General features: G+C 46.6%; 1 protein-coding gene across 3 annotated transcripts in view; it reads left to right on the top strand.

The window, feature by feature from the left end:
- Positions 1–24,969, top strand: part of PTPN7 (protein tyrosine phosphatase non-receptor type 7) — a 460,997-nt gene that overhangs the window by 274,786 nt on the left and 161,242 nt on the right. For 2 of the 3 annotated variants that reach the window (XM_069633589.1, XM_069633590.1), the window contains one exon: positions 19,537–19,674. The exons of the other annotated variant lie outside the window; for it this stretch is intronic. In XM_069633589.1, the coding sequence (XP_069489690.1) occupies positions 19,537–19,674 (138 nt within the window). The remainder of the gene's footprint in view (positions 1–19,536; positions 19,675–24,969) is intronic. 3 annotated transcript variants of the gene reach the window in all.

Genomic DNA, 24,969 nt, shown 5'->3' with positions numbered 1-24,969 from the left:
AGGATTTCTAGGAGCAGGGACCAACCCATCTGTTGGGTAAATTTGGCCATGATAGAACTGCAAGTAAGGGACCACATAACACCTTTAAGGATAACGTAAAGTCCAGCAAGAAGCTAAAAGCATGCATACAAATAGGAGAAAGGAAGCCAGAACCTAAAGATCTTACATTGCGAAAACATTGCTTCCAGTAGTGGCATCTAAGAGGTTTCTGCACCAGCGTGTATAGCTTGGGCCCTGGCTTTTAAATTGGTTTTGAGGTAATTAACATCTTATACCGACTGCCTCGGCTACTTTAGCTCCGAATGTTTGAACAGTTTTACAAATACAGTTGCTACTGTATCTTCTACTTTGATGACAGGCTTCATCTCGCCATAGAAATAATTACGCAAAACATGTTAAACATGGAAGCTTTTTTTTGACCCCCAAATAATTGACTCACTTTCATATTTTCAGGAATGGAATTTCATAATTTCCTCTTCTAAGGGGTTAATGAAGCTCTGTCCACATTCGTGGCCCTCTGCTGTGTGTATGGTAGTGGCCCCAGCCAGAGGAATACAATGGGATCAATGACAAACCAAGCGGGGGGCAGGAGGGGCAACCTGCCCCACACAGGCTGATTTGAGAGCCTGACCGGGACTTTTGTCAGTGAGGCACCTTTCCCGCACTGCACCTCAATGAGGGGGCCCAATGGGAAAGGTGTCCCGCTGGGAGGACAATGGGCCTCATTCCGAGTATGGCGGTAAGGGATACCGGTCACCGTTAACGAGACCGGTGCCGGTAATCCCTTACCGCCACATTCCGAGTTCCCTTTGCGCCCTCGTCCTTAACGCCTGCTTTTAGCAGGCGTTAGGAACGAGGGCGCAAAGGGGCTTTTAAGCCAATAACGGTGACCGTAAAGTACGGTCACCGTTATTTGCAATTTCCCCATTCCCATTGAGCCCTATGGGGGCTCATTTGGGAATGGGGAAGAGCCCTGGGGAATGGGAAATTACCGCCCTGGTCAACTCGGAATAGGGCGGTAATTTCCCATTCCACCAGGGCGGTGCCGGTACGGGTCCGGCGCCGACCAAGGCGCTAATAGCGCCATTGGTTAGCGCCAGACTCGGAATGAGGCCCAATGTGTGCTGAGCAATTCCTTCTCGGCATGGTCATTGTCCTGGCAGCAGGACACCTTACCCTTTCCGAATTGGAGAGATGATCCGCTGCCAGGACAATGTCCCAAGGAGCTCCGTGAGCTATTGTGAGCCATTAGGCACTGATGGGAGGGAGGGGGGCTATTAGCAGGGACTTGTGTCCCCTTGGAAATGTGCATGGGAGGGAGAGATCAGCAGTGAGAAGGGTGCATAATGCTGCAGGCTTTACGAAATAATGACTATGGCTTTAAACCCCAAGGGGGATTTGTTATAGGGTGACCAGACGTTCTGGTTTTTCCTGCACTGTCCCGAAATGTGGTGCTCTCTCCCCCTTTCTCTTTAGTTTGTTCCCATTGGAAACTGCAGTGGTCTGGGTTTGTTGTAGTAGGTCTTCATAGCTGGCAGGCAGGAATGCACAATCTCGCACAGAACAAATGCTGCATTTTACAACTTAGGATAGTGTTAGTTTGTGATAAATTATAATATGTGTTTATTTGAACAGTAAGACGTAAACCTCCTTCTCCTCTAAACGCTACTGATGTGTAGTGCCTTGACACTTTCAAGAGTTAGTCCTACTTTTAAGTTAGTTGGCCTAACCCAGTTTTTTACTTTTTAAATTTAGTCACTCTAATTTGTTAGGCTCACATTAATGTGCATGATGCTATTGTGGCTTTGCATGCAGGATGCAGAGAATAAAACTAAAGCCATCCTCTGATTGCTCAACATATTCCTATGATGATGCATATAGTGGAAAGTTAAATATGAAAGGATAGTTTATTGTGTAATGTGCTTTGCTTCCAAGGCATAAATAAAGTATTATTTAAGCACATGAAATGCAAAGGGAAACCTTAATAAATATCTATATCAATTAAACCTGTGAAGATGTGCTCGGTTGGTTAAATAGGTAACATCCGGTTTCACCATTTAACCAAAGTGTGTGATCCTGGGCAGATCATTTTACTGCAGCTCTGTGAATCACTTCAGATCTTATGTTAATATATCATGTTGTTATTTAAAAGCAGCCTGACTATAGAGCATTTCCATATAAAACAATGTGCAATTTAGGTGTTTTGCACCACAAAGTTATTTGCCACTTGGCTCACTTATGGCAACCTATTTTAAAGTCGCTTCCATGGCGCCTCCAAGTATCAAAGACTGATGATGCTCCTTGTGATGTCCTCTTCTGTGAAGTCATTTATGTTGGTGCAATCCATATGCAAATCAGGAGGGCCTGGACAGAGCTCTAATAGATGAGTTTCCTGCATCTGTCATGATTCTGCAGTTTTTTTTTTTTTGTTATGTGTAAAAATGCCATCTACCACTAATGTTCACAAAAAAGTAGATTGGGCAGGGGTGGCGGTTTTTGGGCTCGAATGAGACCATATGGAATTGGGTGAACTGCGTTTGGGGGGAAAGAAGCAGCACTTATTTCGTGGCTCGTCCCGCCCCCCCAGCCCCCGCCCCTACCCCCACACTCTTGCAAGGCTGGATACTGCCCTGAATGGGGCCATGATCAATTGTAGTGGCATGCTCTCTCTCTCTCTTTTTACGTCTCTATCTCACGCTCACTCCACCTCTCTCTGTCATCTCTATCTCTCTGCGAATCTGTGTTTGTCTTTCCATATTTTTCTTTCTAGCTGTCCATCGTTCTCTCTCTCTCTCTCTCTCTCTCTCTCTCTCTGTCCTTCCCTTAGGCTCCCTGCCTCTTTCTCTCTTACCTTCTCTTATCCTCCTCTATCCCCCTGTGAAACAGGACTACAATTCTGCAGACAACTATGGTTGGCCTGCATCATCTATATTCTACAAGATGGCTACCCATTTGATCAGAGGTTGAATAGCATCAGAGTATCCAGAACGTTCCTCACTTCCTCCAAATAGGTAGATCAACATTCTCTAGGGTGAAGGACACGCCTGGGGACATTGTTACACACACGCTCGCCCCATTCCAAAATAAATTGCGCCTCATTACAGTGCCACAGCCAGCAGGCCCATAAACCTGTACATTGCTCGATTTAGGTTCATCAAATCATCAAGATATGCCATTTTGCACACACAGTTTGTTACACTCAAACTGAGTTGCAGGTTGTTTGCCTCTTGCACAATTGGTACGGACTGTTTTGAACATATTTTCATGTTTCGTGCAGGTATTCTGTTTTCTGTACTCAAGACAGCGCAACATCACCTACTCTCCAACATATCACATTAGGGACACTACGTTTCATCACCACCATCTTCCAGGCAGAAAATGGAAAGAGAGTCTTACCTTGGCAGCGCTAAATAAAACATTTAAAATTAGATGGCAGTATGGTCAATTGGCAAACCTGTTTGCTGTTCTAAAGACCCTGTCGGGGGGAAATTCTGCCGGGGTCGGCCGGGCCGTCCGCAGACCTCCGGGCAGGGAGGCCCCAACTCCTCCCGTATATCCCAGATGAGATAGAGTATGAGACACACACAAGGAGCAAGGTGACTCTGCTGTTTATTTAGACAAAAAGGCAGGGATGGGTCAAGGAGCGTACGCGTTCGTCCTGACACACACACAATCGTGGGGCTCGCAGGCCCTTTTTACTGCATTATGACGCGCTACTTGCGTCACTTCAGAAAGTTAACAAAAAACCTATCGCCACTCTTAATTGGTTGCTCGAGTGGTAGGGTTAGTATAGTACACATATAGAGAATGATATTAGTGGACAAGGTGTAGTCAGGTGGTATATCTGGGTTGTCCCTACAATTAGATACATAAGAATTGTTACATGAAGACTCCTGAGGATTGGCTAATATTACTGACGTCTGAGATAAGAGCCCCATGTTCTGATTGGTGCACTCGTGAGCTTCCCAGCCTGGGACCACCGTTGTTCCCAGCTCTCGGTGTACCTGTGATTGCAACAATGTTTCAATATGGGTACGTGCAGACAATGTGAGGATTTATTCATAGGTGGAAGGCTGACCGCTCCCACTGTAGCAGATGTCCATTGATCCTTTCAAGTGTATCGGCCTGTGTCTCGTAGCGAGGGACCCAGACGCCTTTTCTCTCCTGGGTTTTGGCATCTCGTCAGGTTCGGCTTGGTCACGTGGGGAGGGACCGTGAAAGAGGCAGAATTCTGCACAATTAATATTGTTTTTTATACTGCGCGTCTGGTTTAATTTGCCGGCGTGACTTTATCGTTTGGGGCGCGGAGTGCGAGGTTGCAACATCGTGCCTTTGATGATTTGTTCTTGGAATGTGGGTTTGCAACATTGCGACCTTGGCTGGTTGCTCCTCCGGGTTCTTTCTGCAGGATCAGCAACCTGACTCTTGCTTTGTTAATGTCCATGGGAGCTCTTGGTTGAGGCCTACTTGGGCCTGGTGCATAAGTAGTCCGTTTGGTGCATAGGTGCTTTTAGCGTATAATAGCATTTATTTCCATGACCAGTATCGTGTTTCCATTATACCTCTCATGGTGGTAACGGGTTTCAAGAGAAGCGTGAGCAAGCGTTATAGATGAGTTCATGATGTGTCTTGCGTTTCTGCATTCTGAAAGCCTATGTAAAAATAATAAAGATGCACGTCCGTGAATATGCCTGTCGCCTACGTCAGAGCACTGAGTATGTTCTTCGTGTAGATTGGTGTGGAGATGTTCAGTGTGTATATTTGTACAGATGTGCTTCCCGTTGTCTAGGTCGTCATGGCATCTCTAACGACGTGTGGATTTTAGTCTAGCTGATCCGAGCCGCAGGTGTCGGCATGGCCAGTGCGGGCTGCTGGGCAGGCAGATGGACACATCCGTATGTTCCTGTACCAGGGTACCTGGTCATCTGGTAAATGGACAAACTCTTCTCGCGGCGGGTGTCTGGGCCGTGACCCTCTAGGCCAAGCGCGAGAGGTGAAGGACGGGAGCCTGGTCTTCCATTCTCCCACTTCAGTCCCCCCTCTGGTCGACTTGTCGACCACAAACATATCCTTCTCGTTATCTCCTCTTACCCTCCATATCTTAGTTATCCCTCCGAGATGTCCATAATGGTTTACATGATCTTCAAATGACCAATACATATATTCACATGTTCCTCCAGGAGTACAGTATACCCATCTTCCTATGTAGCTCCTGGGGTTCCTTGGGTTCTCGATCTTCACTGATGGTGGGTCTAGATGGTTGGTGATGATTTGGGTGCGCAACTTCTCCCTCTCTTGTATTATCACACCTGTATGCTGGCCGTCATCTGCTGGCATTAAGGGGTGCATTCCCACCATTTCCAGCAACTCGTCAGTCGTGCGTGCCTTCCGGGCCTTCCAAAACCTAATTATGATCAGAGTAGCTCCAGCCAAAATAGTACACCCCACTATTATTTTCAGTCCACCTGACAGCCAAGATGGCATCCATGACCATAATAGTGAAAACCAGCTCTTATCCTTGTCTACACCGTTACTTTCATCCATCATTTTGGAGTGCATCTGGGCCAATTGTGACACTGCTTCTGTCAGTGTACCATTGTCAGCATCGTTGGCAGGTATGAACGTGCAGCAAGATTGTCCTATCTTTGCACAAACTCCTCCTTCCATTGCTGTGAGAAGGTCCAATACATATCTATTCTGGAGTACTACCATCCTTACAGCTCGCAGCTCCTCTTTAATTGCGTTGAACCCATTTACTGTTGAATTGATGGTCATCATTAGTTCCCATCTGGTTATTTGGAGCCATTTTGCGTTTGCGTATGCCTGCAGTCCCGGATGTATTATTGAGGAGAAGAACATTGCTGCTCTGCTGAATAGTCTGTGTTCTGGCGGTATTGATGTTAGTTCCGTTTCCGACCTTCCCCACAGGTAATTTCCTGTCAGTGGCTCTCCTTGTCTTTTTCTCCTATTTAGGACAGTATCACTGCTGTTCTCTTGCTCCTTCTGAAGTGGTGCAGATCTCTTTCTTCTCTTATCCCCTTCATCCATTTTAGGAAATTTCGCCACATCGACATTCTTCTTAGGTACCACTAGTGAGGGTACATTGACGTGTACCATTGTGCACACACCATTCCACAGGGGAGGCAGTGTATGATATGCCTTTTCTCCACAGGCCCAATAATGGTCCATTATTACTGCTGTTCCCGCTCCCCCCTCAGGTAACTCCATCACGCTTGCACAATTGGTGTTATATCCTACGTCCACCTCTCCTTTATGCTGGTAGCATACTTTGGGCGCCGTCAATGGTAGTATTGTTATTGGGTCTTCATCTTCTTCTACCCACGTGAGCATTGGTACATACTTGATCCACGTCGTCCAACATCGATGATTGTGTGTCTCGATGGTTGAGATAGTTTCTTTTGTTACCATGTTGCTGCCAATCACTCCTATCTCCCAGCTGTTGCCCAGATACACCTTTCCTGTTATCGTCAGTAGCGGCCTCTCCCAGCATCCTTGTTTACCCGGAACTTCAGTGGCGTACCAATCACATGGTAGATACTGCAGTGTTACCTTCTTTGTTTCTCCTTTTGCAGGGCCACTTGTTATGTATCTGAATGCTTCAGCATGTAAACTGGTCTTGTGATAACTCAGATAGGTCTTGAGGAAGTTGTTTTCATATGGGTATGAGTCTCGTGTTTTCCATGTCATGTGCACTACCGTTCCTTGAAATCTTCCTTTCGTTTGGAACAGGGCCAAATATATTATGCACTGTGCTGTCTTTTCATCTATTTCTGTGGCAACAAATGTTCGTGAAGCGCTCATGGCGTATGGTATTAATGAGCAAACGTAACAGCTATCCTCAGTTGTCTGCTTACCAATGCGGGTCATGTGCTGGTACCATATGTTGTTTGCGACGTGTGCTGAATCTTGTACATAATTATCAATACCTTTATTGTCTGAGTATGTGCTGCGTTTAACTCTATTTTGCTTGGGTGCAATGTTACTATTACCACCTGACGTAACACCTGTTGCAGCAGGGAACGGGGGTATATTATGTTTGGGTGCAGCAATAGAATTGATAGCATAGCTGTACTGCCAGACAGAGGCAGCCAAGAACCCGGTGATCATAAAAATCCCTATTATTTTTATTACATATGCTAATCTCACCGGCATTTTGCTCTTACCTTGCTGCAGTCCTGGCAGCGTATTCTTGTGACGTTAAAGTTGCCCGCCTAAAAATTCTCAAAAGTGCTCGTTATTAAAATGTTAGTTTTGTTTCCTTTAAGCTCTCCCTATCAAGTAGTCATTCAGTGCCCAGGCGAAGAGCTGCTCCCACGCTACTCTAAGTGATCGGTCTCTTAGGACCGGCAAGTATGGGCGGAGGTGGGGCATGTAATATTCTATGGCCAGGAGGAAGGCTGTGTAGTAGACACGTACCCTTCTCCTTTTTAGGTATGTTGGCCTTTTTATTTCGTATACAAATTGGTGTGACAATTCTTCTGGGTAGTTATCGTCTGGCAACACCATCTACGCCTGTACACTGAACTTGTTAATTAGCTTTTCTTAACAATACAATATTACGCAGTTCCTGTATGTGCGAGAGAAAAAAAAAAAAGAGAACATTCACGTGTTTACATGTGTATTGGTGCAAGCAATGTCCTTCAGTTTTAGTTACAACTGTACTTAGCAGTCAATGGGGGGGGGTTTGCGCTCAGATGGCGGAAGTATTTTTACTCTTTGAGCGTGTGACCATGGGGTGGGCAGTATGGGGATCACCCCTTTCTTCGTCAGTTATCGTCTCCGAGGGAACAATTGGGTAGTTGTCTGTGGTGGAACTTTCTTCCGCTGTCGGGGATGTTGTTGCTGTTCTTCCAATGGACCTGTCGTTGGCGCTGGGGCGGGTCTGCAGTTTGTAGATCTTTACGTCATGTAGGTGGTTCCAGGCACGCTTATCCTTTAGTTTTACTGCTCTTGTTGATACGTCCTCTACCAGATGGGGGCCAGTGAACCTCTTCTCGTTCCACTTTCTATTGAAATTGCGAAGTAGTACGTGGTCACCTTTGGCAAGTTTGCACAAGTTCTCCTTTCCCAATTCTGTACTTGCGCCTTTTTCTTTATTGATGGTAGACCCGCCCCGTGTGCGCTCGAGCTGTTGAGACACAAACACGACACTAGTAATCAAAGAAGACACATATTGATACATTTCATCACCTAACACACTCGCTGAACTTTCGTGGTCTGTGAATGCCCTTGACGTTGGGGTTAGGGGAAGGCGCATTTGACGTCCAGTAACCACTTCGTGAGGGGTGAGGTGGTGGTCGGACCCTGGCCTATTTCTCAGTTCAAATAAAGCTAACGGAAGGCAATACAACCAACTTTTCTTTGTTGTTTGTTGTATTTTTGCAATTGCCTCCTTCAATAAGCCATTCAGGCGTTCACATACACCATTAGCCTGTGGGTGGTATGCACATGCAAATTTGTGTTTAATGTTCAGCAGGGATGTGATATGCTGGAACATTTCGTTTGCGAAATGTGGGCCGTTGTCTGATCTTAACACCTCGCACACTCCCCACCTGGGGAAAACCTCCCTTACTATGAATTTGGCTGCTCTAAACGCATCAGGGTGTGAACAGGGCCCTGCTTCAATCCACCTGGAAAATGGGCATACTACTACAATCATATACCTATTACCTTGACATATGGTGATCATATCAACATAGTCAATGTGAAGGTGCCGAAAAGGTCCTTCTGGCCGGGGTATGGTACCTCTTATCACTTTTAGAGTATGACCGGCCGTAAACTGTTGACATGTGAGGCAATTGCTGATAAAATTTGACACATGAGAGTTTAACTCAGGACAAAACCAATCTTCTCTAATTCGTGCTGCTATTATTTCCTTGCCTGTATGGGCAGGGTGATGTAATTGGCTCAGGGCGGTATTTAACAGTGCTAACGGTATTACAACTTTCCCAGTGCCACCCTGGCGCCATAGTGCGTCGGTTGGTGACATTGTACATCCTCTTTTCACCCATACTTCTTTTTCGGCCATTGGTGCAGCCGCTTGTAGCTCCATAATCTGTGTGGCTGGGAGATGGGTGTACCCTTCTCTTATTAACATCTCCCTAGCTATTCCCCTCCCTCTCCCTCTCTGTGAGTCTGTGGGGTTCCATATCTCACCAAAGTATGCAGCATATTTCGCATGTGCGTCTGCTGCTGCATTCCCTTTTGAGACATAGTCTTCACCATTGGTGTGTGCGGTGCATTTGACTAGGGCTAGTTCTTGGGGGTAGTTTATTACTTCAATTAGTTCAGCCAACAAGAGGGCATGTTGTACTGGAGTGCCATCAGCTCTCCTAAACCCTCTTCTTCTCCATTTTGATAACCCTGAGTGGACAGTGGATGTAACATATGCACTGTCGGAATATATGGTTACTCTTTTATTAAAACTTTCCTTTAATGCCAATATTAGTGCAACCAGTTCCGCGGCTTGAGCAGAGTAATGCTGTGGTAGTTGTACACACTTCATAGCCACACACACCGGCGCCTCCATCATTTTTACTACTGCTGCCCCAGTCCTTCGTATCCCATCTCCTTGATCAATAGTTGATGACCCATCAATAAACAAAAGCTCACCTCCCTCTAGTGCGTTTTCTTCAACTTTTCTAGTACATGAGTACATTTTAGTTATTTGGGTGCAGTCGTGGGCGTAATCTCCCTCTTCAATTACTTCTGCTAGGAACCTTGCAGGGTTAACCGTGCTACACCTAACAATTGCTAGTTCAGCTTTAGACAAAATAATCTCATAACCTGATGCCCTCTGTGTCGTTAGTGTGGACTTAGGTTTATTCAATATCGCAAATAGTGCATGTTCCACAAACAGTGTAGTTGGACACCCCATAGTTATTGCTGATGCTTTTTCTACTGCAAAAGCAGCTGCAGCAAGACCTTGTTCACAAGGGAAGTGGCCTAACATCACAGGGTCTAAGTGCCCGCTGTAAAATGCTACTGGTTTATAGCCCATGCTCGTTTTTTGTGCCAATACTGCTTTCATCACTGCTGAGTCGCAATGTGAAAATATAAAAAAGCGTCGCTCATAGTCTGGGGATGCCAGTACTGGAGCAGTTGATATCGCGTCTTTCAATTCGTCAAATGCCTCCCTCATTTCCATAGTCCATCCCAACTTTTTCTCCCCTTTATTTGCTTCCTTCAAACCCTCAAGCAGGGGTCCTATGTATGAGCTGTAATCAAATACCCATGCTCTACAGTAGTTGCACAGCCCCAGAAATTGCTGCAGTTCTCTCACAGTCTGTGGCACGGGAGTGCTTGAGATGGCCTGTGCTCTTTGTGGTGCAATCCTTCTTCCATGTTGGGATATCAGTTGGCCAATGTAAAGTACCTGTTCCTGACAGTATTGTATCTTTTCCATGTCTACCTTGTACCCCTTTTCAGCCAATATTGTCAACATTTTTAAGGAGTCCTCTCTACATTTACTTTCGTTTGTACTGCAAATTATTATGTCATCCACATACTGTAACACTGTGCTTTCCACCTCAACGTTACCCAAATCCATCTGTATTACTCTATTGAAAATTGAGGGTGATTCACAATACCCCTGTGGTAATCTGGTATGTTTCCACTTTGTATTTCGGTAAGTGAAGCTTGTCAAATCTTGTGAGTCTGGGTGTAATGGTATTGAGAAAAAAGCATTTTTAAGGTCAATCACTGTAAATCGTGATGCTTCTGCTGGAATGCCACACAATATTGTGGCCGGGTTTGCTGTTCCTGGATACTCTGCTTCTACTATGTTGTTCAAGGGTCTGAGGTCCTGTATGAAGCGCCAAGACCCCCCTTTAGCCTTGCGCACCGGGTACACAGCTGTGTTACATGGTGATTCTGAGGGGACCAATATGCCATTGTTTATAAGGGCCGTTATGGTTTCATATATGCCCTCATCTGCCTCTTTTGACAATGGGTACTGTTTCACTCTTGGTAGTATGGCACCTTTTTTCAATTTTATCCTTACACCCCCTATGCTTTTTATGCATCCCACGTCATAAGGGCTAATAGTCCATAATGATTTGGGCACCTTTGACATATCCTCCTTAAAAAATGGGACTGGGGTGCCTGCGGGTGCCTCAAGTGCCATTGCAATTTTCTGTGCTACTTGTTTGTGAGCCACTCTTAGCCATATTTCTACACTCATCATGAACACCATTTCATCTTCCTCCTTTTCTTCTGAGAACAGCTCTTCATCTGACACCTGGGTCAGCCTACATCCTTCTGCTAGTGCTATCACCGCCCTCCATGCTCTCCCTTCTTTATCTTGGGCGTGCACAGCAACATAATCAGCTGTTGCAATAATGCTCTCAATGTCCATTACAAACACCTTCCCTTCCAGTTCATTAACTGGTGTTTCTGGTTGGAACAGATAGGCTGCTGGCCTCCTCCATATTTTCCCTTCTATCCCTGGCATCCATGCAAATGCCATGTCTGTGCCATACTGGAATAGCTCGCCATCTACTGGCTCCGCCCTAATCGCTGTCTGTCCACAGTATGCTTGCAAAATCTGTCGTGCTGCGAGCATGTTAATCCCTGGAGTAGAGCAAATTATGCCATCCTCTGTAAAGGAGATCGTCATATTCAACCTGTTCATTATGTCTCTCCCCAGTATATTTACTGGTGAGGCACTATAATACAAAAGTGGGATTGACAGATCATAATCTCCAATAGATAAGGGAACGTTATCAGTAAATGGAACCAACCCTTTAACCCCAGAAAATCCTTGGGTGTTCATGGCTTCGCCTGACATCTTAAATTTCCCTTCCCTTATGCAAGACCGGGTTGCCCCGGTGTCAACAAGGAATGATAATTTTTTGTCACCTATCGTTACCTCTATGCGTGGTTCCTCCGCACTATTAGGTGTTACTGACAGGATGGGACACACCAAGGCCGTCTGTGGGCTGACCTATTGGGGGTACAATGATTGGCCATTCCCTGTGTAAGGGTTGTGTCCCAACACCGTCACCCTACCCAATTGCGTTTGTTGAGTTTGGGGTGGTGGTTGTATTAACGCTACTTGTTGTTTTGGCGGTGGCAGTTGCTGTGTTATTTGTTGTTGTGGCAGTGAATAGGTTTGTGGCTGTTGTGTTGTTTGTTGTTGTGGGTCACTCCCTTGTTGTGACATCTGCTGTCGTTGTATGCCCTGCTGTTCTTGTGAGGTCCTAGGTTGTGCTTGTTCATTCCATGCTGGTGTTCCTGGCCTGACCCTACATGTACGTGACATGTGTCCTAATAGTCCGCAGCTCCAACACACGGGTGGTTCCCTGCTTTGCCATGGGAAGCTCCCTGTGTTGTCCTAGTATACGGGTTGCCCTGTGGGATAGTAATTTCTAAGTCCCCCAGCCTGTTGTTGGGTATTATATCCGTATCCTCTCCCCCTCATAAACCCTCCTCTCCCTCTGTTATAACTATAATACCCAGTTCCTTGCATTGGGTACCCTCCTCCCATGTTTGGTGCGTGTAATTGCAGATGCGGCACTTGCTGTATTACACCTTGTGGAGGCGCTATTTGAGCGGGATCTTGTGCAGCCACCACTTGCGTTGGGCTTTGGGCCACTGGTGTGGGCGTAGTTATTAGTGCCCCTTCCATTGTGTATTTAGTAGGTTTTTTCTGTACTAGTTTGGCCTCTTCTGTTTTCCTGTCCTCTTCCTTTTGTTTCATTTTTCCTTGCCATGTCCTGCAGTGATGTACTATAGTCAGTTGTATTTCTGGCCATGGTTTTGCTTCCATCCCCACTACTTTCTTTAGTTGTTTCTGAACTCCTTCTGGGAGCCCTTGTACTAGTATATGATAAAATATGGCTGGTGTTTTGTCCCATTGTTCTCTAGTTTCCATGCGCCACTTCTCTTGAATATCCTGGATATAATCAACAGGATCCTCATTTTCACCCATCTTACGGGAAGTAATGGCTCCTATGTCTGATGTGTCTGGGTACTGCACTCTCAGTGCCTGCCATAGCGCATGTCTGCAGTTTGCAAATGGTGCCCCATCATGCGATGTGTTCGTTATTGTTACCCCATGGAATCCCGCTCTTTTCCAAATGTCATCCGCTCTATCCCCTAATATTGATATTAACAGGCCCTTCACATCTCCTACTGCTAGTTTCTGTCCTGCAGTGTGTTTTTCCATTTCATATATCCACTTACCCGCACCTCCACTTAGTGATGGGAGCCTACATTTTATATTTTCTTTATCCGTATGTTTCCAAGGTACATACTGTGGTCTAACCCCTCCTCTCTCCAACAGTGGCATTAAATTCTGTCTTGTGTCACCCTTTACGCTCCATAATATTGAGTCTTCACACCCCTCCTCTTCCTCCGTTTCCTTTACTACTTCAAATTCTTCCTTACTACCTCTGCTCCTACCTCCCTCTTCTTCCTTTCCCCTTTTTTCGTCAATTCCTGTGTTCAATATGGGTATGTTTATTTGTCTGTCTTGCCTGCGACTAGGGAGGTCCCTAAGCCGACATGCATAAGGTGTAAATTCGTTCATGAAGGGCGCGAGCTTTATTCTGTGCAGTGAGCGTGCGGTGGTTGAACATGTAGGGTGTGACGTGGGAGGGCGTGATGGGGATGTGGGTGGCGTGGTTTCATGGGTTTGTGTTTCCCCTATTCTTTTCACTCCCTCCTTACTTCTCTCCAGCTCCTCCCATCTTCTACTCATCCAGGGCGAATCTATGTTTGTTCTAGTGAGGTATAGCTTATCTAAGCTTTCCCTTTCACTCTTTCTTCCATCCTTCTCCACTCCTTCTTCCTCCTCACTGCAAAAGTCATTCATAAATGGCACCCCCCACTCTGCCTTTTTTCCTTTTATTGTTACTGTTTTTAAGTCTATTAGGTCTCTTTCTCCCCTTTCGTTGTTACCAACTGTTCCCCCTAGTGCTGATGTTGTTGCTACCTCTCTACTTTTATATACATCTCCCCACCTTTCACTCTCCCTACTCCTCCCCTCTCTTCCCCCTTCACTTCTCTCCTCCATTTCCCTACTATTTTCCTCCCTTTTCCTTTTCAATTCCTCCATTACTTCGTTGCTCATCTGTTCCAATATTCTTTCATCCTCTTTCTTCCTTTCCCATTTCACCCTTTCTCTTTCTACTATACTCTCTATTACCTTCCCCTCTTCATATTTCTTAGCTGTCTCTGATAGTACTCTCCTCCTCCATATTTCCATTTCCTTTTCCTTTTCTTCTTCTTCCTTCTTCTTCTCTCTCAGCACTACTCTTGATACCCTATCTGCTGCTGCTTTTACCCTTTCAGCTTCTTTCTTTTGCTCCTCATTTCGTTCCCTTAATTTTTCCAATTCGTTCTTACCTTCTTTCCTTTTCCTCACTCTCTCTCTTTCCTCCCTCTCAAGTTGTTTGATCAATTCATTCTGCTCATCCCTTAGTTTTGCTAATCTTTCCTCCAAAATCTCTTCCTTCTGCCGTAGTAGCTCCTCTCCCCTCATTTCACTCTCTCTGGCACTATCCTCGTTTGTTCTCTTTACCGCCTCCCTTTCTTCTCCAGTTAGTGAGCCTCGTAATTTCAATAATATCTGTGCAGCTACCCACTCATCGTTTCCTATCTCTACAGTCTGCTCTTCTCCAATCCTCCCTTCCCCCATTGGTATCTTCCTATGAGCCACATATGGTGGAGGGCTGTATGCCGGGTTCGAGTATCCTTCAGCCGCCCTGAACTGTCCTTCTATTTCTCCTAATTCTCTTAAAGGGTACAACCCTCCTCCCTCTGTTTTCACTCCCGGTGTTATGGGTATCTCATTGTTCGGTTCCTTTTTTATGTCGTTTGATTTATCAATCTTTTCTCCTCCCTGTCCTTCATTCCCCGTATTCTTTGTCCTTTCACACCCCTTTTCCCCATCCGTTCCTTCTTTCTTAATCTCCTTTTCTTCCGGTGTTTCCCCCATAGTGAACATTCCATTTGGTCCTGGTCGGGACCCCTGGAACATCCTCCATAAGTTAAACACTTCCACATGGTTTGCCAACTTCTTCCCCTTGTACGTATTGTGCAGATGGTTTAGTAGTGAATGTTGGGCATATGGATCGAAACTACCATTAGGCGGCCATGGTGTTAACATTTTGTTGTCCGTCCCCTGGGTCCACTCTATGCTGTACTTAATTAATTTCTCCCTATGTGGTGGCAGTGTGGTGCATATGTGTTGTAGTGGGGTAGTGAGGGTATTCCCCCACCCTCCCGACCCTCTCCCGTATGACATAATGGCACTCCCCTTGTTACCCTTCCCTTTACTAGCAGTTTACAATATACAACCTTATATTGCTTACTTTGCCCCGCAAGTGTGGGGACTTACGACAATCCTTTGACAAATTATGCAATACTAATAATAAAAAAATAAAAATAAAAAATAAAAAATAATAATAATAAAAACAAATATATATGTATATATGTATGATGTTAGATTATATTCCTTCCCCTACGGCCCCCTGCGGCCGAAGCGCACGCAGCCCCCCGCGGCTGCGTACCCCTTACGACGATCTTATACAGTCGTCCTGTTTCTCCGTTCTCCTCCCCCTTTTACACTTGCCGTGGCCGGCGTTCTCCGTGCGCAGCCACGCCCCTTTCCCCTTCTCCTCTTTCGATCCACTCGTTTATCGTTTATCTCCGTATCCGCTCCTTTATCATGTTTCTCTTCCCCACCACTCTCAAACCCAAAGTTTCTTGTGCTCGCGATATCTTATTAAATCCCTACTGGTGACGTCACCGATTTCTTCGAGCTACTGGTACATTCTTGTTATGTTCTTTAAGTTCAAAATACACTTGCAATCTACCCCGCTAACCCTACAGCTGTCTTCCTGTCTCTCCTGGAACAAGGTAATCTCATCAATTATATAACCGGACTGCGCACGCTGCGTCGCCTCGCGTGTGATACGCCCCTCAACAGGAGGGCTTAACCAGCCAATTATCTTCCGTTTTGGGCAACTATGTAACTAGCTACCGTCCACAGGGAAACGTCATCTACCTATCGAGTTTCTTGCTCGAACAATAGGGAACCTCATCTACTCATTGATCAATAAATGTCAAATCGTAGGAAACCACACACACCCACCCTCACACGTAGTCGCAATCTAGGCCATCAGTGTCTTACGAGCGGCTGCACGTGATGTTTTCGTGCCCCGCCCCCCTCTTTCGCGTAACTTAGCCGACTGCTCTCGCACTCGTCCGCTACCATTCATTCCATTGGCAACCCTCAGTTAAACCTTCGCCGCACATCTCTACAATACCTCCCCCCTCCCTTATTTACTTCCTCCCCCTCCCTCACAATTTCGCATTGCTTGTTGTGCGTGTCATGCTCACCAAGTTCTCTCGATGCAGGGCCGCTCGACTGCGTGCACCCCTCCAAGCGGCTCGCCACCTCCCCTCGTCTGGACCACGTCTGGACACTCGCCGACCGCGGGCGGGATACTTCTCAACCGGCTCCCGAGGGCCAATATCCGGATTGCGCTGTCCGGTCTTCTCGCAGCTCCGCGATGGTCCTGTAGTCCTCAGAAGGGGGCAACGGCAGAGGGGGCCGCGCCGCCGGGCCTCCTCGCAACGGGAGTGCCTGGAAAAATTAAAAATAAAAGTCGATCTTAAACAGATCTCAGCAGTGCCTCCAACTTGTCGGGGGGAAATTCTGCCGGGGTCGGCCGGGCCGTCCGCAGACCTCCGGGCAGGGAGGCCCCAACTCCTCCCGTATATCCCAGATGAGATAGAGTATGAGACACACACAAGGAGCAAGGTGACTCTGCTGTTTATTTAGACAAAACGGCAGGGATGGGTCAAGGAGCGTACGCGTTCGTCCTGACACACACACAATCGTGGGGCTCGCAGGCCCTTTTTACTGCATTATGACGCGCTACTTGCGTCACTTCAGAAAGTTAACAAAAAACCTATCGCCACTCTTAATTGGTTGCTCGAGTGGTAGGGTTAGTATAGTACACATATAGAGAATGATATTAGTGGACAAGGTGTAGTCAGGTGGTATATCTGGGTTGTCCCTACAATTAGATACATAAGAATTGTTACATGAAGACTCCTGAGGATTGGCTAATATTACTGACGTCTGAGATAAGAGCCCCATGTTCTGATTGGTGCACTCGTGAGCTTCCCAGCCTGGGACCACCGTTGTTCCCAGCTCTCGGTGTACCTGTGATTGCAACAATGTTTCAATATGGGTACGTGCAGACAATGTGAGGATTTATTCATAGGTGGAAGGCTGACCGCTCCCACTGTAGCAGATGTCCATTGATCCTTTCAAGTGTATCGGCCTGTGTCTCGTAGCGAGGGACCCAGACGCCTTTTCTCTCCTGGGTTTTGGCATCTCGTCAGGTTCGGCTTGGTCACGTGGGGAGGGACCGTGAAAGAGGCAGAATTCTGCACAATTAATATTGTTTTTTATACTGCGCGTCTGGTTTAATTTGCCGGCGTGACTTTATCGTTTGGGGCGCGGAGTGCGAGGTTGCAACATCGTGCCTTTGATGATTTGTTCTTGGAATGTGGGTTTGCAACATTGCGACCTTGGCTGGTTGCTCCTCCGGGTTCTTTCTGCAGGATCAGCAACCTGACTCTTGCTTTGTTAATGTCCATGGGAGCTCTTGGTTGAGGCCTACTTGGGCCTGGTGCATAAGTAGTCCGTTTGGTGCATAGGTGCTTTTAGCGTATAATAGCATATATTTCCATGACCAGTATCGTGTTTCCATTATACCTCTCATGGTGGTAACGGGTTTCAAGAGAAGCGTGAGCAAGCGTTATAGATGAGTTCATGATGCGTCTTGCGTTTCTGCATTCTGAAAGCCTATGTAAAAATAATAAAGATGCACGTCCGTGAATATGCCTGTCGCCTACGTCAGAGCACTGAGTATGTTCTTCGTGTAGATTGGTGTGGAGATGTTCAGTGTGTATATTTGTACAGATGTGCTTCCCGTTGTCTAGGTCGTCATGGCATCTCTAACGACGTGTGGATTTTAGTCTAGCTGATCCGAGCCGCAGGTGTCGGCATGGCCAGTGCGGGCTGCTGGGCAGGCAGATGGACACATCCGTATGTTCCTGTACCAGGGTACCTGGTCGTCTGGTAAATGGACAAACTCTTCTCGCGGCGGGTGTCTGGGCCGTGACCCTCTAGGCCAAGCGCGAGAGGTGAAGGACGGGAGCCTGGTCTTCCATTCTCCCACTTCAACCCCCTCCCCCTCCTCCTACCCCTGCCCTTCTCTCAGATAAATAGATGGCAATTGTCAGTGCAGGAGATCTCGGTCATTGCAGTGGCTGCACAGGAGCCGTGTGACCTCTGCCCATGGACCTGTTCTCATAGCGTGGTCTCCTGCTTCAGTGAAGGGCAACGAAGAATCTATTTGTTAGCCCATCTCTGCTATTTTAACATCTCGACTTCTGGTCCTGCAGCCAGTGCCCCTCTAATGTTTTTTAAATTGTGCCCCCTTCCCATGTAATATTTCTTGGGGGGGGTAGGCTGTTTTTGTCTTTCAACATTTTGATTAGGTTGCTTGACTTGCACCTGTTTTTATGGACCATCATGGCTAATGTCTTTCTTGTTGGTGTTCTTTTGCTCTTGTTCTTTCTGTGTCCTTGCTCTCCCTTCTTTTTTATATTCATCATTGCTCATAATGTACCAATTATTTGTATTTGTTTGTTTATTTATTTATTTATTTATTTACTTATGTATTTATTTATTGTGCTTTAGTCAAAAACAAATCATGACTTTTAACATAGATCTCAAATAAAAACATTCCTTCATAACAAATAATTCTTCCAAATAAATAAATAAGTAAAAATAGAAAGAAAAAATAACTTAGAATTGAACTCATAACTACTACTAATCATAACAAGAATCACTCACAATTACTAATTCAAATGACATAAATAGTTTCAACGCCTCTTAGTCAATTTTAATTGCCTCAAAATTCTCACTTCCTCCATTGTGAGAAACCATTCATTACCCAATATCAATCGTTCCCAAAACATGTCGGATTCCAGAGTGTCAATACTATGAACACATCTTCCCAATTTATGGACCCTTAATTCCCAAGTCGCAGGGCAGCTGCACCAATTAATTAACTCTGTAATGCGCCTTGGTGTAAGGTGCTATAGAAGCAAAATAAACCAACAAAAACAGCAATGATAGGGCATGCTTCAGGTAAGGCTGGAGACAAGGAGAGATGAACCACCGGCCACCGTCGCCCAGGATACCGGTCACTTACTCAAAACACAACATTCTTTGAGCACATGATGACATCAGGCAGTGACATTACCACACCCTAACATTTCACTCTTCAACTGAGTGGGGAGCTGAGTAGATTATTACACTGCCCCCCTCTTCCCGTACCCACCACCTATCAGGAAAGTGAGGTGAGAAGATGCTCCGCACAACCCGCTCAGGAAATAGTGTGGGTGCGCGGGCCCCTTGCAGCCTGTTCTTACGCCCCTGTTCATCGCTCGCTGATATGTCCTATCCCTGCTCTTGCTCTCCAGGGCTTTGAAGGGCAGGAGAAGGTCTTCATCGCGACTCAGGGCCCCATGATGAACACGGTGAACGATTTCTGGGAGATGGTTTGGCAAGAGGACGTTCCCGTCATCATCATGATCACCAAGCTCAAGGAAGGCAAGGAGGTAAGTCGGAATGGACACTTCATGTGTGATGTCATGGATCATTTTGCAACTTGGTGAAGTGTTGGCTCTCATGCAATGGCAATCATTAGATGACAGATTGCATCATTTTGATTTTCTACACTTTTGTGGGCCATTGGGCCCGTACACGTTCCTGAAGTCGCAGTCATTAACATATTATTGGTCTCCAGATCGGGAGTGTAAATCGCTGCCGGCCAACTGGCTTCACGCACTCATGAAGATTCTCAATCTGTCCCTCATGACCAGTCTCATGAACTTCTTTTTAGTCTTAATCATTTTTGTCATGACTGGCCTCATGCACTTAGGATGATTGTCACTCTCTCACTCACTCACTCACTCACTCACTCGCTCACTCATGAGAGGTATCATCAACTTAATTTGAGTCTCACTAATTTATAATGATTCATACAGGTCATGGGAGTGTCACTCACCCCGTCCTGCCTAGCCTCACAAACTTAATTGCACTCCCACCCATTCCCTCATGATTGTCATGATACCATGCACTGGAGTCTCACTTCTTCACTCATCACTGTCCCCCTACATATATTTGGGGTCTCACACGTTTCTGGACTGGTTAATAGACTTCTATTGAATGTTCATTCCCTCTTTATTAGCCATTGTTGACTTCATTAGACTCTCACTCCTTCCCACACCACTGACCTCATGAATATCTCACTCCTTCCCACACCACTGACCTCATGAATATCTCACTCATTCCCACACCACTGACCTCATGAATATCTCACTCCTTCCCACACCACTGACCTCATGAATATCTCACTCATTCCCACACCACTGACCTCATGAATATCTCACTCATTCCCACATCGCTAACCGCATAGATGTCAGCAGAACCTCAGCCATTCCCGCATCACTGTCCGCGTTCCTACACATCGGTGGAGTATCACTTTTTCCCACATCACTGCCTCTTTTCATGGTGATTATGGAGTCTTACACTTTCCCCCATTAATAGTGTTATATCCATCAGTGAAGACCCACTCTTCACATCTCTCTGCTAGTTTATATTATCAGAGTTTCATTGCTCTCAGGTTTGCTGTGGCCATGCATGAGAAGGTCATCCAGTCCAGCTATTGATTGGAATTCTGGGACTTGTAGTTTTCCTAAATTTCATATGTGAAAGATAAACAAGTCACAGAATACAAAAGGGGGTGTGGGGACAGGACTGGATGTCCTTCTCACGCATGGCCACAGAAATGATAAGAGCTCTGATGTTTCCATGTCTTAATACCATCCCAGTGACAGGCATCTCCTGCCTGTTGCTGATACCCCACTATAGATATGCCCCTCATTTTTTGTATCTCTGGTTCCCAATGGTACTGTCCATATTACCAAAAGGGTTGGTGCTACTGGGAAGGCTCTGATACAGGGATTTCAAACCATACTTATATGTGTGTCGCAGATGCATCAATTGCCCATTGCCTTCAATGAGGACCTGTTCACACTGGAATACTTTTTCATTCTTGTCCTCCTGATTTGATCCATAGACTTCAGTGGAGTATCACTCTTTCTGATGACCATTGCCTGAAACATCAATGACGTAGCTCATCTCTAATCTACTGCCTCACTCCTAGGTGCCATGCAGCTCCTTGAAGCCCCACACCATTCCTCAATGCTCTCATTTGACTCAGTGCAGTCTCAGTGCGTCCTTCACTGACATTCTACGGTCAAAGTGCTGCATCCCTTTCTCGTGGGCTTCCTACATGTCAATAAGCCATCGCATCTTACATCGTTTCCTATATGTACAAGCCTCTACTCGTGGCACTGTCTCTCACCCCACACTACTGGCCTTACATTCTGCAAGAATTTATCACCACTGCAATGTTCGCCTTATGCAGCTCAATTGAGTCTTACACCTCTCACTGTGTGCAATTAAATTGCGCCTTACACCTTATTGGCCTTACAATGATTTCTCATCCCTAGAACTGTGACCCTGTGCAATTCAAAAGATGCTGACGCCTTGCCGCTCTCACCCTAGTCACCTTGCAGCTCTGACCCTAGGCAATTCAAATGATGCTGACGCCTTGCTGCTCTCACCCTAGTCACCTTGCAGCTCTGACCCTAGGCAATTCAAATGATGCTGACACCTTGCAGCTCTGACCCTAGGGAATTCAAATGATGCTGACACCTTGCAGCTCTGACCCTAGGCAATTCAAATGATGCTGACTCCTTGCGGCTCTCACCCTAGGGAATTCAAATGATGCTCACACCTTGCGGCTCACACCCTAGGCAATTCAAATGATGCTGACGCCTTGCCGCTCTCAGCCTAGTCACCTTGCTCTGACCCTAGGCAATTCAAATGATGCTGACACCTTGCAGCTCTCACCCTAGGCACTTCAAATGATGCTCACACCTTGCAGCTCTGACCCTAGGCAATTCAAATGGTGCTAACACCTTTCAGCTCTCACCCTAGGCAATTCAAATGATGCTCACACCTTGCGGCTCACACCCTAGGCAATTCAAATGGTGCTAACACCTTGCAGCTCTCACCCTAGGCAATTCAAATGATGCTCACACCTTGCAGCTCTCACCCTAGGCAATTCAAATGGTGCTAACACCTTGCAGCTCTCACCCTAGGCAATTCAAATGATGCTCACACCTTGCGGCTCACACCCTAGGCAATTCAAATGGTGCTAACACCTTGCAGCTCTCACCCTAGGCAATTCAAATGATGCTCACACCTTGCAGCTCTCACCCTAGGCAATTCAAATGGTGCTAACACCTTGCAGCTCTCACCCTAGGCAATTCAAATGATGCTCACACCTTGCAGCTCTGACCCTGGGCAGTTCAAATGATGCTGACGTCTTGCGGCTCTCACCCTAGGCAATTCAAATGATGCTGACACCTTGCCACTCTCACCCTAGGCACTTCAAATGATGCTGACACTTGCAGCTCTCACCCTAGGGAATTCAAATGATGCTCACACCTTGCGGCTCACACCCTAGGCAATTCAAATGATGCTGACACCTTGCCACTCTCACCCTAGGCACTTCAAATGATGCTGACACCTTGAGGCTCTAACCCTAGGCAATTCAAATGATGCTGACACCTTGCGGCTCTCACCCTAGGGAATTCAAATGATGCTGACACCTTGCAGCTCTGACCCTAGGCAATTCAAATGATGCTGACACCTTGCAGCTCTCACCCTAGGGAATTCAAATGATGCTCACACCTTGCGGCTCTCACCCTAGGCAATTCAAATGGTGCTAACACCTTGCAGCTCTCACCCTAGGCAATTCAAATGATGCTCACACCTTGCGGCTCACACCCTAGGCAATTCAAATGGTGCTAACACCTTGCAGCTCTCACCCTAGGCAGGCAATTCAAATGATGCTCACACCTTGCAGCTCTCACCCTAGGCAATTCAAATGGTGCTAACACCTTGCAGCTCTCACCCTAGGCAATTCAAATGATGCTCACACCTTGCAGCTCTGACCCTGGGCAGTTCAAATGATGCTGACGGCTTGCGGCTCTCACCCTAGGCAATTCAAATGATGCTGACACCTTGCCACTCTCACCCTAGGCACTTCAAATGATGCTGACACCTTGCAGCTCTCACCCTAGGGAATTCAAATGATGCTCACACCTTGCGGCTCACACCCTAGGCACTTCAAATGATGCTGACACCTTGCAGCTCTCACCCTAGGCAATTCAAATGATGCTGACACCTTGCCACTCTCACCCTAGGCACTTCAAATGATGCTGACACCTTGCGGCTCTAACCCTAGGCAATTCAAATGATGCTGACACCTTGCGGTTCTCACCCTAGGGAATTCAAATGATGCTGACACCTTGCAGCTCTGACCCTAGGCAATTCAAATGATGCTGACACCTTGCGGCTCTCACCCTAGGGAATTCAAATGATGCTCACACCTTGCGGCTCACACCCTAGGCAATTCAAATGATGCTGACACCTTGACACTCTCACCCTAGGCACTTCAAATGATGCTGACACCTTGCGGCTCTCACCCTAGGGAATTCAAATGATGCTCACACCTTGCAGCTCTGAACCTAGGCAATTCAAATGATGCTCACACCTTGCAGCTCTCACCCTAGGCAATTCAAATGGTGCTAACACCTTGCAGCTCTCACCCTAGCCAATTCAAATGATGCCGACACCTTGCAGCTCTGACCATAGGCAATTCAAATGATGCTGACACCTTGCAGCTCTGACCCTGGGCAGTTCAAATGATGCTGACGGCTTGCGGCTCTCACCCTAGGCAATTCAAATGATGCTGACACCTTGCCACTCTCACCCTAGGCACTTCAAATGATGCTGACACCTTGCAGCTCTCACCCTAGGCAATTCAAATGATGCTGACACCTTGTGGCTCTCACCCTAGGGAATTCAAATGATGCTGACACCTTGCAGCTCTCACCCTAGGCAATTCAAATGATGCTGACACCTTGCGGCGCTCACCCTAGGGAATGAAAATGATGCTGACACCTTGCAGCTCTGACCCTAGGCAATTCAAATGATGCTGACACCTTGCGGCTCTCACCCTAGGGAATTCAAATGATGCTCACACCTTGCGGCTCACACCCTTGGCAATTCAAATGATACTGACACCTTGCCACTCTCACCCTAGGCACTTCAAATGATGTTGACACCTTGCGGCTCTCACCCTAGGGAATTCAAATGATGCTCACACCTTACGGCTCACACCCTAGGCAATTCAAATGATGCTGACACCTTGACACTCTCACCCAAGGCACTTCAAATGATGCTGACACCTTGCGGCTCTCACCCTAGACAATTCAAATGATGCTGACGGCTTGCGGCTCTCACCCTAGGCAATTCAATGATGCTCACACCTTGATGCTCTGACACTAAGCAATTCAATGTAGTCTTACATCCTATATCCTGGCCTTACATCGATGTCTCACCGCTGTAACTCTGCTACCTGATAGTAAACGGCTCTTTTTCGGCACAGTCTTCCGGCACTCAGGGGGTCGCATTCCATTTCACATCACCACGCTCACACACCTCAATGTGGCTCCAATTTCTTCCATGCCTTTAAAAGAGGCCTCTTACTCTCCGACTATGTCACATTCCTATAAACGATGCACCGGCGAGGTTCAATTCCTCAATACAAAAGTGCACCAAAATGGAGTCCAGTCCCTGGTCACAACACTGGCATCGAAAACCTCACTAGGGCCTCATTCCTCAACACATTTCTCCTCGCGCAGAATCCTATTCATGCACCTGGTGTCACGCTGCACACAACACTGACCTCACTACACTTCAGTGGACTCATA

This window comes from Ambystoma mexicanum, chromosome 13, assembly GCF_040938575.1.
Source record: "Ambystoma mexicanum isolate Mex_15411 chromosome 13, UKY_AmexF1_1, whole genome shotgun sequence".
Classification (NCBI taxonomy): domain Eukaryota; kingdom Metazoa; phylum Chordata; class Amphibia; order Caudata; family Ambystomatidae; genus Ambystoma; species Ambystoma mexicanum.
Note: the sequence above shows the minus strand (reverse complement) of the source record. Positions and strands in the feature narration are given on the sequence as shown.